The sequence below is a fragment of the Orycteropus afer genome, unplaced genomic scaffold (genome assembly GCF_000298275.1).
Source record: "Orycteropus afer afer isolate SDZICR_OR568_19922 unplaced genomic scaffold, OryAfe1.0 scaffold00476, whole genome shotgun sequence".
NCBI classification, from domain to species: domain Eukaryota; kingdom Metazoa; phylum Chordata; class Mammalia; order Tubulidentata; family Orycteropodidae; genus Orycteropus; species Orycteropus afer.
In genome coordinates this window covers 472,928-488,429 of record NW_006922063.1, presented here as the reverse complement: position 1 = coordinate 488,429, position 15,502 = coordinate 472,928, and the positions used below count along the sequence as shown (strand labels likewise).

The 15,502-nt window shown below is 51.5% G+C and overlaps 2 protein-coding genes across 2 annotated transcripts; both read right to left on the bottom strand.

Annotated features, from left to right (window-relative positions):
• Window positions 1–2,211: 2,211 nt before the first annotated feature.
• Window positions 2,212–3,789, bottom strand: LOC103209068 (hepcidin antimicrobial peptide). Its single transcript, XM_007954835.1, has 3 exons — window positions 3,703–3,789; window positions 2,406–2,465; window positions 2,212–2,316 (listed from the first exon to the last, which is right to left on the bottom strand). The coding sequence occupies exons 1-3, from the start codon at window positions 3,787–3,789 to the stop codon at window positions 2,212–2,214; spliced, it is 252 nt and encodes an 83-aa protein (XP_007953026.1).
• A 3,025-nt stretch (window positions 3,790–6,814) lies between these two features.
• USF2 (upstream transcription factor 2, c-fos interacting) lies at window positions 6,815–15,406 on the bottom strand. The gene is made up of 10 exons (XM_007954877.2): window positions 15,354–15,406; window positions 15,160–15,206; window positions 14,928–15,046; window positions 14,593–14,793; window positions 14,028–14,178; window positions 13,814–13,901; window positions 13,468–13,526; window positions 7,287–7,381; window positions 7,001–7,129; window positions 6,815–6,904 (listed from the first exon to the last, which is right to left on the bottom strand). Exons 1-10 carry the CDS (start codon window positions 15,404–15,406, stop codon window positions 6,815–6,817), a joined length of 1,032 nt encoding a protein of 343 aa, XP_007953068.1.
• Window positions 15,407–15,502: the final 96 nt, after the last annotated feature.

The following is a 15,502-nucleotide window of genomic DNA, read 5'->3' as shown; positions in this document are numbered from 1 at the left end:
GGGGACCAGGTTTGCTGGTCCAATAGAGCCCGGTGGAACCACTGAGACTATGGCCCCTAGCTGCCCTTCAGGTCTGGAATTGAACCCACACCTGTGGTTTCCAGCCAAACAAAAGAGTTGAACATTTACTTCAGGTAGATACACTCCTTGGAGAGAACAATCATGGGAGAAAGAAGGGCTGCTTATGCACAGGGAGACATCTCAGGAAGCAGGAGTGCATGGAGGGATAGACACTGTGAAGAGGTAACTATGGGGAGGAAGTGTGAAGGGAGCTGTTGCATTGTGGTGAACTGTGGTCAATGTCATGAGACAAAGTGTATGTGAACTGCTGTATGAAAAGTGAATTTGCTCTGTAAATCTCCACCCAAATCACAATTAAAAAAAAGAAGAAGAAGAAGAAGAAGAATAGGAGAGAACTTAATACCTTGTGGGGGTGAAGAATATGCTTATGCATTTCGTGTACAAAGTGGGGCCTTGTTGAGAGAATGTGACTTAAGATGCTTCTACTCAACAAAGCAAGGAGCTCTGGTGGCACAGTGCCTAAGGCATTTGACTGCTAACCAGAAGGTTGGGGGTTCAAACCCACCAGCCACTCTGCAGAAGGAAGACTGGGCAATCTACTTCCATAAAGATTTGTCACCTTGGAAACCTAAAGGGGGTCACTATGATTTGGAATCGACTTGATGGCCATGAGTTTGGTTTGATTTGGGAACTCAAAAAAGCCAGCATGCTTTACTCACTGATTGTACCTGTCTAGTCCCTGAAAAGGAGCTCTGGTGGTGTAGTGCCTAAGGTATTTGACTGCTAACCAGAAGGCTGGCAGTTCAAACGCATCAACCACTCCTTGGAAGGAAGGTTGGGCAATCTACTCCCATAGAGAGACTGCCTCAGAAACCCAAGGAGGGGTCGCTATGAGTCGGATCCGACTCAACGGCAGTGGGTTAGTCCCTGAAAGGCCAGTGGTTCTCAAAGTTTTGGGTCCCAGGATCCCTTTATAAAAATTAAGAACCCACAAGAACATTTAAGTAGGTTGTATCTGTACTGTGATTGTTTAACATATTAGGAGTTGAAACTGGAAAAGTTCTAAAATACAAGCACACAATCCATTAGCCATGAGTGATGATGTCATCACGTCATGAAGCATCTGGAAAGCTCCACTGTCCACTCATAATAGAAAGAAATGGAAAAAGACAAGAGACGTCTTAGTAGTTTCCACTTTGTGGACCCCTGGAAGGAGTTCCTGGACCTCCCTTTGAAATACCCTTGCCAGATATTTGAGTTTGTTACCTTTGTTTTAATAAGATTTTACTTTTAACCTGTTCAGGTTACCTAGTGCCGCTCTGACAAGAATATACCACAAATGGGATGGCTTTAAAAAACAGGAGTTTATTCTCTTACAGTTTGGAGGCCTTAAGTCTGAGTTCAAAGTGCCAGGTTCTAGGGGCTGGGTGAAAGCCCCTCAACCTTGGGCTTCAGCTCTGTTCCTGCTCCCGCCCCACTGGAGCTAGAGGCTTTTCTTCACTCAGACAGTTGCTGGCTGCCAAGACTGACAAGCCCAAGGTTGACAAGTAAAAAGGCACAGTCCCAATGTTACCAAACCACATGGCAGACCATTAATTCAAGTCCATTGAAAATCCCAAGGTCGGCAGAGCACGGCAGGCTGCTGAATGACACGGCTACATGCAAGTTCAAGTGTGCCATAAGCTAGAGACCGTCCCCCAAGGCTTCTCCTTATATACAAGAAGCAAACTATATCCCTGTGGCTGCTTGTGGCAGATCCCACCATGGAGTTGATTGCCAGTCTCATCATGGGGAATAACTACCATCAGCTGCCCAGCCACTCACCCAGGCCCAGCTAAGTTGACCCATAGCTATCACAGTCCCCTACTGTTGCAAGATAAATTCCAAGACTTTTGAAGAGGAGAAAGAAGTGGAAGAAGAGAAAACAAATTTGCTCCGCCAACTTCCTGCAGCCCCCTTCCCCCAACACATACACTTCACCAAACGCTGGACCTTGTGAGGTGGGGACCAGAGGAAGCCTCTGGCATAGACCTTTGGCAGTAAAAAAGGGAACAGACAGACACTCCAGTTTGGAAAATAATAGAACCAGCCATTTTATTTTATTCCAAGACCATTCACCCCATTCACTGAGCATTGGAGGGCGGCAGGAATAAATAAGGAAGTGGGGGGGGGGGCGCTTGGGGGCCAGGGCTATGTCTTGCAGCACAACCCACACTTTGACTTTTGACAGCAGTCACAGCAGAACATGCAGATGGGGAAGTGGGTATCTCGTCTCTGTAGCCTCTGGACCACAGGCTGCAGGAAAGAAGGGAAGAGTAAGTAATGCATGAGCACAGGGAAGGGAAGGGTGGGGTGGCTCAGAGGGGAGTCCCAGGTGGTCTCACCGTCAAGCCGGCCTTGGCTTCAGCTGTGTCCTGGGCCTGGTGGTCTGCAAGCTGTCTTGTCTGCAAAAGAAGGGAGTGTTGAGGATGGCAGGGGGCCTGGCAGAGCACAGAGTGGCCCCCACCCAGTGGTTGGCACCCCACCGTTCAGCTGGAACCCAAGGACCGGCCTTACTTTCTTGTTTGCTCACCTCCCACAGGGAGTCCTCCTCCCTAAACACATCCCAGATCCGTCCCTTTCTTTCCCCACAGTTACTACCTTCAGGATTTCCTCCTTTCTTGCCTACATGCCAGCAACAGCCTCGTCACAAGTGCCCCTGTGTCTATGCCCCCTTACAATCAGTTCTCCACAGAGCAGAGTAAACTTTAGCAACATCAGCCTGATCATGGCATGCCCCGTCTAAAAGCCCTTGCACTCAGAGGGAAAACCAGTGTTTGCACAGTTTCCCACCAAGTTTGCGTGATCTACCCTTACCCATCCCTTGACCTCATGTCCAAGTACCATCTCCTTCACTTACTAAACTGTCTGATCCTTGGGTTTGCCATGTTGCATGGTGTCCCCTTTGCCTGGAAAATCCAAGCTTCAACTCAAATGTCACTTTCTCACAAAGCAGCTTCTCTTGACTGCTGGGCCCATGACTCCATCTGAAGTACTTCCCTTGGTCACTCTACCACCCTGTTTTGTTATTCATGAAACAAATAGCATCTGCTGATCACAAATTATTTTATGTTTTGTTTATTGACTAATCCTCTGACTAGAATGTAAACATTCATAGCAAGTATCTTGTCTCTAATCTACTTTGTTCATTGCAGTATTCCCAGTGTCTTGGATAGCCCTTAGCACAGACTAACCAAACCAAACTCACTGGCCTCGAGTTGATGACTCATAGAGTTCTGACTCATAGCAACCCCACTGGGTTTCCAAGGCAGTACATTTTTACAGAAGTAGATTGCCCCATCTTCCTTCTGTGAAGTGGCTGCTGGATTTGAACTATCATCCTAATGGTTAGCAGTCAAATGCCTGAAGCACTACCCCACCAGAGCTCCCTCAGCACAGACTAGGGACGCAAATATCTGTGGAATTTAGGAGCCCCTGGTCCCTGCCACTCAGTACCCCATCCCTGTTCTTTAAGCAGCTGCAGTGCCCCCTTCCCTGACCTGGGCTTTGCCAAGTTCTTGGGGACCCCCAGCAGTGCTCAGGACCCCCCCTCTGACCCCCACACACACCCAGCACACACACAGGGCTCTGGCTTCCCAGTCCCTGCTGCCTTCCTGGGCCCCAGGTCCTGGAGGTTCTCACCTGGTGGGGAAGAAGCCAAGCACTGGTCAGGCCGGTGAGGAGGAGGAGCAGGAGGCAAGCAGCCTGGACCTGAACGTTCGTTGCCATTGTACGTCTGTTTGCCTGTCTGTCCTGCTGTTGAGCGTAGGACTTGCTGTGGTGTTCGGAGCCCAGTTACAGTCACTTTTATGTGGCTTGCTGGAGGGGCGGGGGTGTTGAGCCCCCTCCCCTTCTGTCCTGACTCACTTCCAAGAAGGTGGTGGCGCCGAAAAGGTGGGAGAGATAAGCGGGAACAGAGTGACAGGGAACAGGGTTGTGTCACCCTTAGCCAGCAGAGGTGTGTCCAGGGGGTGGGGCAGACAGGGCCACAGACATGGACATCCAGCCAGCTACCTAAGGAACTCTTTATCCAATATGACGTCACCCATTGATCTCAGAAAAATGCTCCTCTTTTTTCCCAGAAGTTGGTGAGCAGAAGTATCCTCTCCTTCCCCCCAACTCCTGATGCCTACATCCATGTGTGAGATGGCCGTCAACCGCCAGGCACCTCAGGAGCACCTGGCATGGTTTGGGAAAGCTTCCCACTGCTTTGAGTTCTCTTCACCCATGCACGGATTCTGGTAGGAACACCAGGACAGCAGCAAGGTGCAGGGCTCTGTGTTGGCGTGAGCCCCCAGCACTCATGCAGTGTTTTCAAAGTGTCAGAATCATAAAAGTCCTCCTGGTATCTGGAGAATGGGCACAGGAGCATTACAGTCATGCCTAACAGCTGAGGAGTGCCACTTACATGCCAGACACTGGCCTAAGCACAGGAGCTCTGGTGGTGCAGTGGTTACAGCATTCAGCTGCTAAGCAAAAGGTCAGCAGTTCGAACCCACCAGCTGCTCTGCAGGAGAAAGATGAAGCAGTCTGCCTCTCTAAAGGCATACAGCTTTGGAAACCACACGGGGAAGTTCCACTGTGCCCTACGGGGTCACTATGAGTCAGAATCGACTTGGTGGCAGTGGGTCTGGTTTTGGCCCTAAGTGTATATGCTGACTCGCTTTTTTGACACCAGAGGAGCAGATTAACTCAGCCGGGCCACCTGTTCTCTACAAGCAGCTCCCAGCTGCCTGTGCCACCCGGAGCTCTGCCTGCGTTCAGGGGCCCTGCCTTCTCAGCCACCCAACCCTGCTTCCTCTTAGGAGCCCCCATGTCCCCCCACCCTCATTTTCTTCGCTTTACAGAAGTCGTGCTGAAGGTAGAAAGAGGGCTGGGATCTGGGCAGCCTGACTTGGAGGCCTTTGCTCCTCATCACCCGCTTTTCCTGCCTCTCAGCAGCCACTGCAGGATGGACGTGTGCCGGAGCTGGCTCACACAGGCTCATGAGGGGTCTGTGCACACCTCATCCCAACCCCGCCTTCAGGGCGTCATGTTGGTACCTCCAAGTCAACCGTGAAAGTCTTCACACAACCATCTACGAATGCTTCAAAACGAATGCTTCAAAAACCAGGGGGCATTTTCTGTTGGGAGCACTGGTTCTCCAGCTGGATGGGGATGAGGCTGCCTGCCTACAGTGCCCTCAGTCCTCCACTACCCAGGCCACCTCAGGGTGCACTTGGCCCATAGCCCAGGCCCTTGGTGTCTCTGTCTCAACCCTCTTACCAGGGCCTGGCCCCAATGTTGTCCATGAATAAACACTTCTTCCTGGCTACTCAGAAGAAAGCTACCACAGAAATGGAAGGCCCCTGGGAAGTAAGCTTTGCTCCCTGCCACCCACCTCCCCACTCACCCCACGGCAGGCTCCTCCTCACTCTCCTGCCCAACCTACCCTCCCAACTCAAAGAAGAGCCCTAACACAGGAAAGGCCAGGGAACAGAGACCATGCTCTCAAACAAGTACAAGGAAGAGACCAGTTGAGGGCAGCCAGGGAGGAGCAAGAGTGGAGAGCTCACAAAGGGGACCTGACTGGTAGGCTGAGACCCCAGGAGTGGATGGACTTGCATAGGGGCTGCAGAATGAGGCAGGGCCCAGAGAGTGGCCACAGCTTCACCCACAGGGAGACATGGTAGCATCCCCCAGCCCTGCTAGGTGTCACTGCATCTCGACTCAGGCCAGGTTTCATCATCCCTCAGGGGCAGGGGTCACGGTAGAGGCGCCAGAGCCACGGCTCCAGGCGACAGGCTGACGGGCCAAGCCTGGCTTCCTGGCCACTGGCCCTTCCTGGGGGTGAGGGGCTCAAGGCCAGGCCCCACCATTGGCTGGCACAGGGGGGAGGGCTGCAGCCTAGAAGGGAAGGTCAGGAACTAGTCCTGATTTTAGGAATTGCTGACATGGGAGACCCCAGCCTCTCCCCCAACAACATGGGACTTGCCCTTGATCCCAGTCCCACATATGCACACCTGGGGTGTCAAAGGACATTCACTTCTTCATTCCTCCATCCAACCAAAAGACTGGGTACCAAGTGGTCCAGGGTAGCAGGGGCTGGGCCACGTTTAGAAATGTGAGAGCTGAAGCCTTGCTCTCAGGGAGCTCTGCAAACCCAGCCCCTGCCCACCCCTGAGATGGGCAGACACATCAACAGACAAGGCGGGGGCCACATGGCGCCAGTTTATTGCAGTTAAATACCTCTCTATTTTTTTGTGTTTTTTTTTTTTTTTTTTTGTCCATTTTTTCCATAAAGAAAATTAAAACACACACACACACCCAAAGGGGAGCAGGGATCCAGAAACAAGAGGTGGGGGTAGGACATGGCCTCCCTGCTTAGGTCCAGGCCCTGGGAGGGCCTCCCAAAGGCTCTCCTCCTTCCCATAAGCACCCTGTCTCAGCGCCTCTAGAGACCAAGGAGGCAGCGGGATATGGCAGGGCCTCTGTCCTCCTCCCTCTTGCCTTCAGGCAGGACTAGATGTGCCAGGGTTTAGTGGGGGCTGAGAGAGGAGACAGACAAGACAGATGGGGGGATGTCATTTCCAAGTTGAGGTGGGTGATGGGGGCTGTATCCACAGAAATGCATTACTTCTCCCCATTTTGTTAAAAATCTACTATAAAAAAACGCAGCTGGGGGAGGGGCATCTGTCCCTCTCTGTGCTAAGGGCTGGGGAAGGGGGCAGCGGAGGGCCCGGAGGAGGCTCCTGTTCGCACAGTGGGGTTGGCGTCACTGCCGCGTACTCTCGCCCACCATCTCGAGGTTGTGTTGCTGCAGCTGGGCTCGAAGCAGGGCGTTCTCATTCTTCAGCTCCTCTATCTGGTAGACACACAACAGGTTGCAAGGGAGAGGGCTGGCTCCTTGTGTCTTGGGGGTTCCGGGGCCCTCCACCCAGCTCCAGGTCCTGGCACTCACCTGTTGCCTCAAGAGCTCATTGTCCATCTGCAGCCGCTCAGCCTCCTTGAAGGTCTCTTGCATGCGCTGGTTGGTCTGACGTAGCTCCCGGATGTAGTCACAGGCCTTTGACAAGATCCCTCCTTTACTCTGGGGGACAGGAAAGAGCAAGAGTTGGCACTCACCACCAGCACCTGCCCGGCAGGCCACCTCAGGCTAACTCCTGTGCCTGGTGGTCAGTTCATCTTTCCACATGGGGTTGGGGAGCTGGGCCAACTGCAGCAACTGAGGGTCAGGGAGCACTCACCGCTCCTGTCTTGCTATTGTCTGCGTTACAATCTGGAATGATTTTTGAAAGTTGGACGATCCAGTTATTGATCTTGTCCCTCCGCCTCCGCTCCACTGTGGAATGACAACAATAACAGCTGTACTTACAGCACCTACTGTGTGCCAGGCACACTGCTGAGCAACTTGTCTCAGAAGAAAGCTACCACGCCTCAGGCCCCGTCCCATATCATACAGTTAGGAAGAGGCAAGGCCGAGATTTGAACCTAGGCAGCTTGGCTTCCAAGCCCACTTTATATTTCTTTTCAATAGGAAAGAAGAAGTTCTAACCCACAAGCACTACACGCAACTTTAGGGCAGAAATCAAAGCTGAGGGTGCAGGTTTGTTTGTTGGCCTGTCCAGAATACTTTTTAAAATTAAAAAAATTTTGAGCCAGCATTTAAAAATTGGACAATCTTGCATAGTAACTGGCATCTTTGGCTTCTTTAGAAGAGTGGAGTTCTATCTATACTGGGCATGTATTCTTGGGAGGTACAGTGCAATGCGTGTTTCTTATAAGTAGCCTTTATGGCCTTGGGTTTATAATTCTGCCAAAAATAATTAGTTAGGCCACAGTATATCCTATGATTGGTCTATTTTATGTACCTTGCAGTGATTGGTCAGTTTATTATGTAAATAAGGAGCATAAAATCCTTTTGGGGACTGGTTGATTACTATGCAAATAAGGTGAGTTTTTGTCTACTAAGGGGATTGGTCAGTTTTTCCATCCCACTATAGTCTTATAAAGGCTAACTGCACAGATGTTAAGGGAGACCTAATTACCATCTAGAGCCTGGAGCAGAGCACCTTCGGTCCCAGAGTTCCTGGACCGGAGCTGCAAACAAGTTTAGTCCTGGATGATGGAGCATACACGTTGCATGGCAACCATACATGAGACTTTGACCCGAGAAGGAAACAGGCAGCGGTGCCCCACTCAAAGATGGCAGCCAACATACATTCAAAGCAGTTCAGTTGGCCACCATCTCTGAGGAGTTCTCACATCTTTACGTTTGGTTCCCACAATCCCTACTTGACTGCCCATAGTCCTCAACCTCCCCAAAACTCTTGACATCTATCTTGATTTTGTTTTTTCTTCATCTTTAAAACCCAAGTCTGACCAGGTCTTACCCCTACTTAAAACTCTGCCCCAGCAGCAAGTCCAGTTCCCCAGACAGGCATTTGTGGTTCTCAGGGCTCTGCCCTCACAAAGGCCAATGTGAACCCTATCTTGGAGATCAGGGATGACAAACCAGTGAAGTATCCAGATTTTATTTCACTTCGCAAAACTCCACCACCTCACTCAAACTCTTATCAGGTGACCTGAGTAGCAGCTTCCTCCCTTCACACAGGGCATGTGCACCTGTCCTCTGGCTCCTCATCTGGCCCATGTCACATCCTTATGACACCTGCCTAAAGTCTATACACATCACAGCCTGAGACCCCTGGTTCGAGGCCTATCAAAGCAAGACTGTCTCAGCCCTTCAGTAACTTCCTGGCACATAGTAAACAGGGTGGGGAAACAAAATAAAACTCAGCTACTCCTTCACCCCCACCCCACTTTCCCTAGTTCTCCTGCCAGGATGGCTCATGAAAGAGGTGTTTGTGGAGGAAGAAACCCACGTGGGTCCTGCAAGGCTGGTGAGAGGGACTAGACCTACACCTGGGTAGGATTTGGGAAGGAGGGCAAGGGGGCATCTTCTAGGGTTGGGCAGTGGTGATGAGAAATTGTGGGTGCTAAGAGAAACGACTCGGAAGGAAGGTTGGGCAATCCTACTTCTGTAGTGATAGTGCCTCGGAAACCCAAGGAGGGGTCGCTATGAGTCGGGGCCGACTCGACGGCAAACAACAACAAGAGAAACGAGGGTGAGCTCCTTACTCCTCGGGGCAGTGGTGATGAGAAATTGGCGGTGTTGAGAGAAATAAGGGGTGAGCTCCTCACTCCTCACTCTCTCCAAGGCTAGCACTTCCTCCCACCCTGCCATTCCCTCAAATGACACTCACGGCCCACCAATAGGCAAACCCCACTATCTTTCCCTTAGGAGTTGGTTTCATCTACTTCCTGCTGACCAGCCCCTCCCTACCTCCAAGGGCCTCCTTGCTTTGGTCGGGGTAATACCACCCTCCTCCCTGGCCCCTCCTTCTCTCTCACCTCCCTCTCTTTCTTCCAAAAACCTTCCAATACTATGACTAGGACCATCAGACAGATGCCAAGATCCTAGAAATGGTAACATGAAGTACATTTGGGGGACATGTGGTAGGAAAGGTAGAGGGAGAACGACAGGTTGTAAAAATAGGCTGTTGAGGCCTTGAATGCCATGCTAATGGGTCTGGACCTCATGTTCTAGCAGCCTAGGCCCGAGTGTAGGGCCTTCATTAAGGCAGATGGCAATGTGGTCAGGCCTGTGGTTTGGGGAGACCATTACTGTACATTTAAAATGGAGGAAGAACCATTAAGGCCAAGGCTACATTTATTCCATATGTTACCCATATAACATTTAAAACACAGCTTAGAAGCAAAACCTGTCAGAACTGAGAGGTAAAATAGAAAAATCCACCAATAAAACTGGAGACTTCAACACTCCTCTCAGTAATTGACAAAATAAGTATAAGAAAAACCAGGTGATGGGTAGTCCCCAACTTACAATGTATGAGTTACAATGAACTGCACTTATGGTCATCTGGTGGTTTGTTGTTTTTTTTTTGCTCAAGTCAACAGACAGAGTCGGGAAGCAGTGAGATGTTATTATGAAATACATGAACAAAAGGATCATACCGATAACTCTAATTTTTTGACTGAAAACGCTAACACCATTCCTAGGGATAATCTTAGAGATCCAGGACCTTTTGCTGCTAGTGGAGGTATTACTGCAACTGACAAGATGCCAGTGTTGTCCACCTCTTCTTCATCGTCAGAGTAAAATTTTTACTATTTGTGTATTTTTTTTATATGTGTACGTACTAAGATACGTCTGTGAGTATATACGTAATGTTTCCAACCCTCAAAAACAAATAAAGATCAGATGTATAAAGATGCTGATAAAAGGCAATAATTTTCAAAACCAAACAAAGAGGTACTCAACTTACATCAGAACTATGACTGAGCTGTCGGAACAGAACCCCATTTTAAGCCGGTGACTGCCTGTACAGGAAACCTGAACACGTTCAACTAACTTGACTTAAATGAACACTTCTCCCAAGAGCAGTGCACATGGGAACTGACACCAAGACAGACCATATTCTTGGCCATAAAACACTGTCGGTGGGTGCCACTGAATAGACTGAGTCACAGCGACCCCATGTGGCAGAGTAGAACCACCTCAGAGGGTTTGCTTGGCTGCAGTCACTACAGAAGCAGATCACCAGGGCTTTCTGGGCAGTTGGAACTGCCAACCTGTATTCACAATCAAGAACTTAACTCTTTTTGCCACCAGGGCCCCTGGGCCATAAAATAACTATCAATAAATGAGTAAATTATTGGAATCATACACAGTAGGTTCTCTCACTACAACAGAACTGAAAGAAATTAAAATCAGTTAACAAAAAGATATCCAGAAAAATCCACAAATATTTGGAAATTAAGCAACACACTTCTAAAGCAACCCATGGGCCAAAGAAGAAAGTACAAGCAAAATTGGAAAATATTTTGATCTGAACGTCAGAAGAAACACAACTTATTCAGATAAGGTGCAGGTAAGTGGTGGAGTGAAATTTACAACTATAAATGCTTATAATTAGAAAAGGCTAACATCACCTTTAAAAGCCATGGGGAACAATCTGGCAAATTAAACCCAAAGTAGATAAAGGAATGAATTAATAACGTTAAAAGTGAAAACTAATAAAACAGAGTAAGAAATTCAATTCAGACTTGAAAATCAGAGTTCAGATGAAGATCTACAATTCTAGCTTCTCAGGATTCTGTCAACAGTGGGCCCTGATTCTGACAATGGGCTGCCCTTCATTCACGCAGGACATACGTGTCCCTGTTTACCAGTGACCCACCACTGCTCTGTCCGACACACCAAGGACACTTTGCTCCCTCTGGCCCCTGCAGTACCAAGGACTGCGTGGAAAAAAGAGGAAAAGGAGATCGGGGAGTTGATCTGAAAGCCGCTACCACACAGACAAACACCTGCAGTTGGGAACAGAGCTTTGGGGACACTGATAAGAGCTTCTGAGAGCCGTCCAGTTTCACACTTCTGAAGCACAGAGGCTAGACCTCTAGGAAAACCAACAGCCAAAGCAGTTTCTCAAACTCACACAAAGTTGAAGATACAGATTCAGGCATGCCACCCCTACCCCCCAACCCCAGCCAGGACCTCCTGGGAAGGGGCCTGGAGACAGCTTGATTTCTAACAAGCTTTCCAGAAGAGCCTGCGAAACCTTGGTTTGAGGGCCAGGCCAGGAAGAAGCAAAGCATACAGGAGACTCAGAGGGCAAAGGAGCAAGGGGTATTCCCCAAAGGGGGGAACAGGTAGGGTCAGAAACGTGAAACTCAGACAGGAAAGGAAGCCAGTGGGTTTGGCAATGAAGTTGTCAGCTTAAACAGAGTCGTCTGATAGAGACATGAGCAGGCTGCAGAGGGTCTGGGGCATGGGCAGGAGATGGGGCAAGTGTTCTATACTTTAAGAGGGGAGAAGGGGCAAGAGATACCCAGAGGTTAATAAGAAGATTGTTTTCGAAGGATGAGAAAGATTCAAGACCTAGATTAACCCAGTAAGAGGCAGTGAGCAGGTGGAGGAGGGAGGCTGCGAAATCACAACAGGCCCTTGCTACATTGTCTCTGTGCCCCACGCCACACCCTCAGCTGGGGGCCTCACCTGTGTCAACTCACTGACTCCTCATTGAGCCTCTAGAGTAGCTGTGTCAACACCGTTTTACAAAGAAGGAAACAGGTGCCGAGTTAAGAACCAGCCTAAAGTCCCATGGCCCGCCAGTGGGGCCAGGGCTGCCAGGGGAAGTCACTGGAGACCCCTCAAACTCACTCTACCCAAAACCAGGCCCACACTCACCTTCCTTCCTTCAAACCAGCCTCCCCCAACCTCTCTCCCTCGAAGGCCCACCTGACCCCAGCATGCAACCCCAATTCTTCTGTCCTATTAGCTACTGTATCTGAACTCCATAGGCTGCCTTGTTGTGCAGCCACAGGCCAACCCCTGCCCCCTCCCTGCATTCCGACTCCTGGGGCCTCATGCTGGCAGTCAAGTCATCCTTGACCCCACTAGGCTCTCTTCTCAATGCCGTCCACACAGCCTCTGTGTCATGAGCAAGCAAGCCCTGGCCGGCTGAAGCAAACTGACCCCACTCGCCACTCTGCCTTCCCCTCTTCTCTGTGTTCCCCTCTGCTGATAAGTACTTCCAAAGGCCCCTTCTCTGGGGAAGCTTCACTAGTCAGAAATAAACCTCCTCTTCTGAGCGCCCTAACATCTGACATCTGGACCCTGAGCTGGCACAGGGCACATGTGGTTTGGCCCAGAATCCATGTCAGGTATTTGCTGAAACGACAGATGTTCGGCTGTTAAGTATCCCTCTGGCACTTCTATATTGCTGTAAGGACTGGTTAGGGAATAGTGGAAAGTGTCAAGGGCTACAATGAACTAAAAGGTGGGATTTGGTGTTTCTGGGAAGAGCAGACTCTCTGGCCTTAGCCAGAAGCCGCTTCCTCAGGCGACCAGCCCCACCTCTGGAGGCTGGGCAGACACTGGAATGAGGGATGTGAGTACAAGGACGGCTACAGAGCTGCCGACCTCCTCAGACAGCTGGGGCTGCGTGAGGGGCTCACGCTCCAGCAGGTGCGCTCTGCCCCGGCAATGGGTGCCACATGGAATGGTGGGCCTAAGGGAGCCAGATCACCCAATTTTCCAAGGGGGGGGGCGGAAATCCAGATGTAAATATGAAATGAAATATGAAATCTCTCATTTTGGATGGCAGCTACTAATTCAAAAGCCGGACATGACAAAACACATGCTCCTGCCCCCTGCCTAACAGTTGCCAACACTGAGCTCAATACCCTCCCTGGTCACTTTCTACTTTCCAGCAAAAACTGTCAACAAATACCTGTTGAGTACGTGCATGCCTGGTATCGGGTGAGAGCTGCTTCCCACCTGTGGCTCCAGACACCAGGAGCGACTGCCTGGGACGGCACAGCACTCCCCCTTGTCCTTACCTTCATTGTGCTGGGCTCGCCTTCTCTCATCCCGCGGTGTTCTGGTTCCGTCAATTTTCCTAGAAGAAAAACAAAAAAATGAGCACATTATCTCAGGATCCACTTACCTGAGTATTTGTTAAGCAACAAGACTTAAAAGTTTTATTTGCAAGATAAATCCACGTTCAGAAACAGATGCTCTCTTTACTTAACACAACATAAACAGGAATAAAACAACAAATACACTGAGTGCCTGCTGTGTGCTGAACTGCCCAGGTCTCAGCCCAGAAAATTTTCTTGACCACTAGACCCAGCTTCAGGCTTTCCCAGTGTCCCCTGCCCCTGGGACCAAGGCTTCTGCACGTACGGGGAATAGGGGTGTGTCCGGGGTGCAATCGTCCTCTGTGTTCCTGTCTGAAGCACATCCTGGGGGGTCATCATGACATAGAACTGGCCTGCAACGGGAAAAGTAGGAGTCAGTGCCATAGATGGGGGCATCACTGGCACTGGTTGGGGGGCTTCTGTCCCTGCTAGGATTGCTGCCTCCCCTGCCCTCTGTTCTGGTCCCTTTCTCCCCTTACCTCCGGCCTGTAAGCTCTGGTCTGTGGTCTGCACTGAGACAGCCGTAGTATCTCCCACGCTGGAGGCTGGGAAATAGGCAAATCGTGCCTCCCCACTGACAGCCTCGGCTGCTGGGCTGCCACCATTACTGAAGGGATTTTGGATTACAGCCTAGGTATAGGACAGAGGCCACTCATAACTCTCTCTCTTTCCCCCATCTCATCCCTGGGTTGGTGTGTCTGATGTTTAATACGTTTTCTGTAGGCATGGGGGATATATGTGCATGCCACTCTGTGCCATGTGTCCAGATAGTCCTGGGACTTGGCAGATACTCAGCAATTATTTCTGAGAGGTCCGTTGTTATCTCTAAAAAACTGTTAATTAGGCCCATTCTAAACGGAAAAGACTGAGGCCTGGAGAGCAGACCTTGCACAAGGTTTCACCTTGCAAAACAGAACATGATACCAGATGGCCTAATAGCCTGAAGGTAGCACCTGTGCCCCACTTGTGTTCACCCGCCCCCACCCTCTGGGGCTCCCAAAGTTAGGGTACCCCTTCACTCCCAGGGCGTTGCTAGGTACCTACCAGAGGAAAGGGTGCTGCAGGACCTGGGGGCACAGAGGCAGCGGTGGGGCCTGGGCGCTGAGCTGCCCCGTCCACACCCACCTGGGCCACAGCCTGCTGACCACCCGTGAAGGCAGCCGTAGACACCACACTGACTGCGCCAGCCGTGTCACCCTGGCCATCCAGCTGACCATCAGTCACCTGGACTACACGGTATGTCACCTGCAGAGGGCAGCAGAACAGCGAGGCCGGCGCTGGGGCTCGGGCAGGGGGCCAGGCCCAAGTCCCCCTCCGAGCTCTCAGCTCACGCATCAGCTTGCCCGCCTGCCCATCCAGCTCCCAGCCCAAGGCCTCACCTGTCCTCCATTATTCTCTGTGCGAAACTGGTACTGGATGTTGTGGTCGCCGAACGCCGCCTGCTGGACGCTGGCGATGGCCACCGCCGTCTGCTCCTCTGCCCCAGGGCCGTCTCCGCCTGGAGTCGGGCGGAGAAGGGCAGGGGGATGGTCAGCGGCCAGACCGGGCCAAGGCGCCCCAGCCCCCTCCCCGGGCGCGAGGTGCAGCCCCAGGGGCCCCGCGCGCACTCACCTTCCTGCAGCTCGACGCCTTCTTCTGCTTCGGGTCCCTTGTCGTGGCTGCAGGGAGGACAGAGGGAAGAGGGAGTCAGGGCCGTCCACGCCCCCGCCCCTTCGCTCAGGTGCAGGGCCTCGATACCGCCCGGCTCCGTCCAGGGCTGGGGGTCCCTCTAGGGCTGGGGGCCGGGACGAGACGGCGCTGGGTACCCCTCCCTCGCAGCCTCCATTTTGAGCTGGGCCCGGCGGCCGCTCGGGATCATGGCGGCCCGGCCGCCAGGCCAAAGGGCCGGGGCCCGGGCGCGCGGGGCGCGGACTGGCCTGGCGCCCTTACCTGGCGGCGTTAGCAGTGGTGGCCG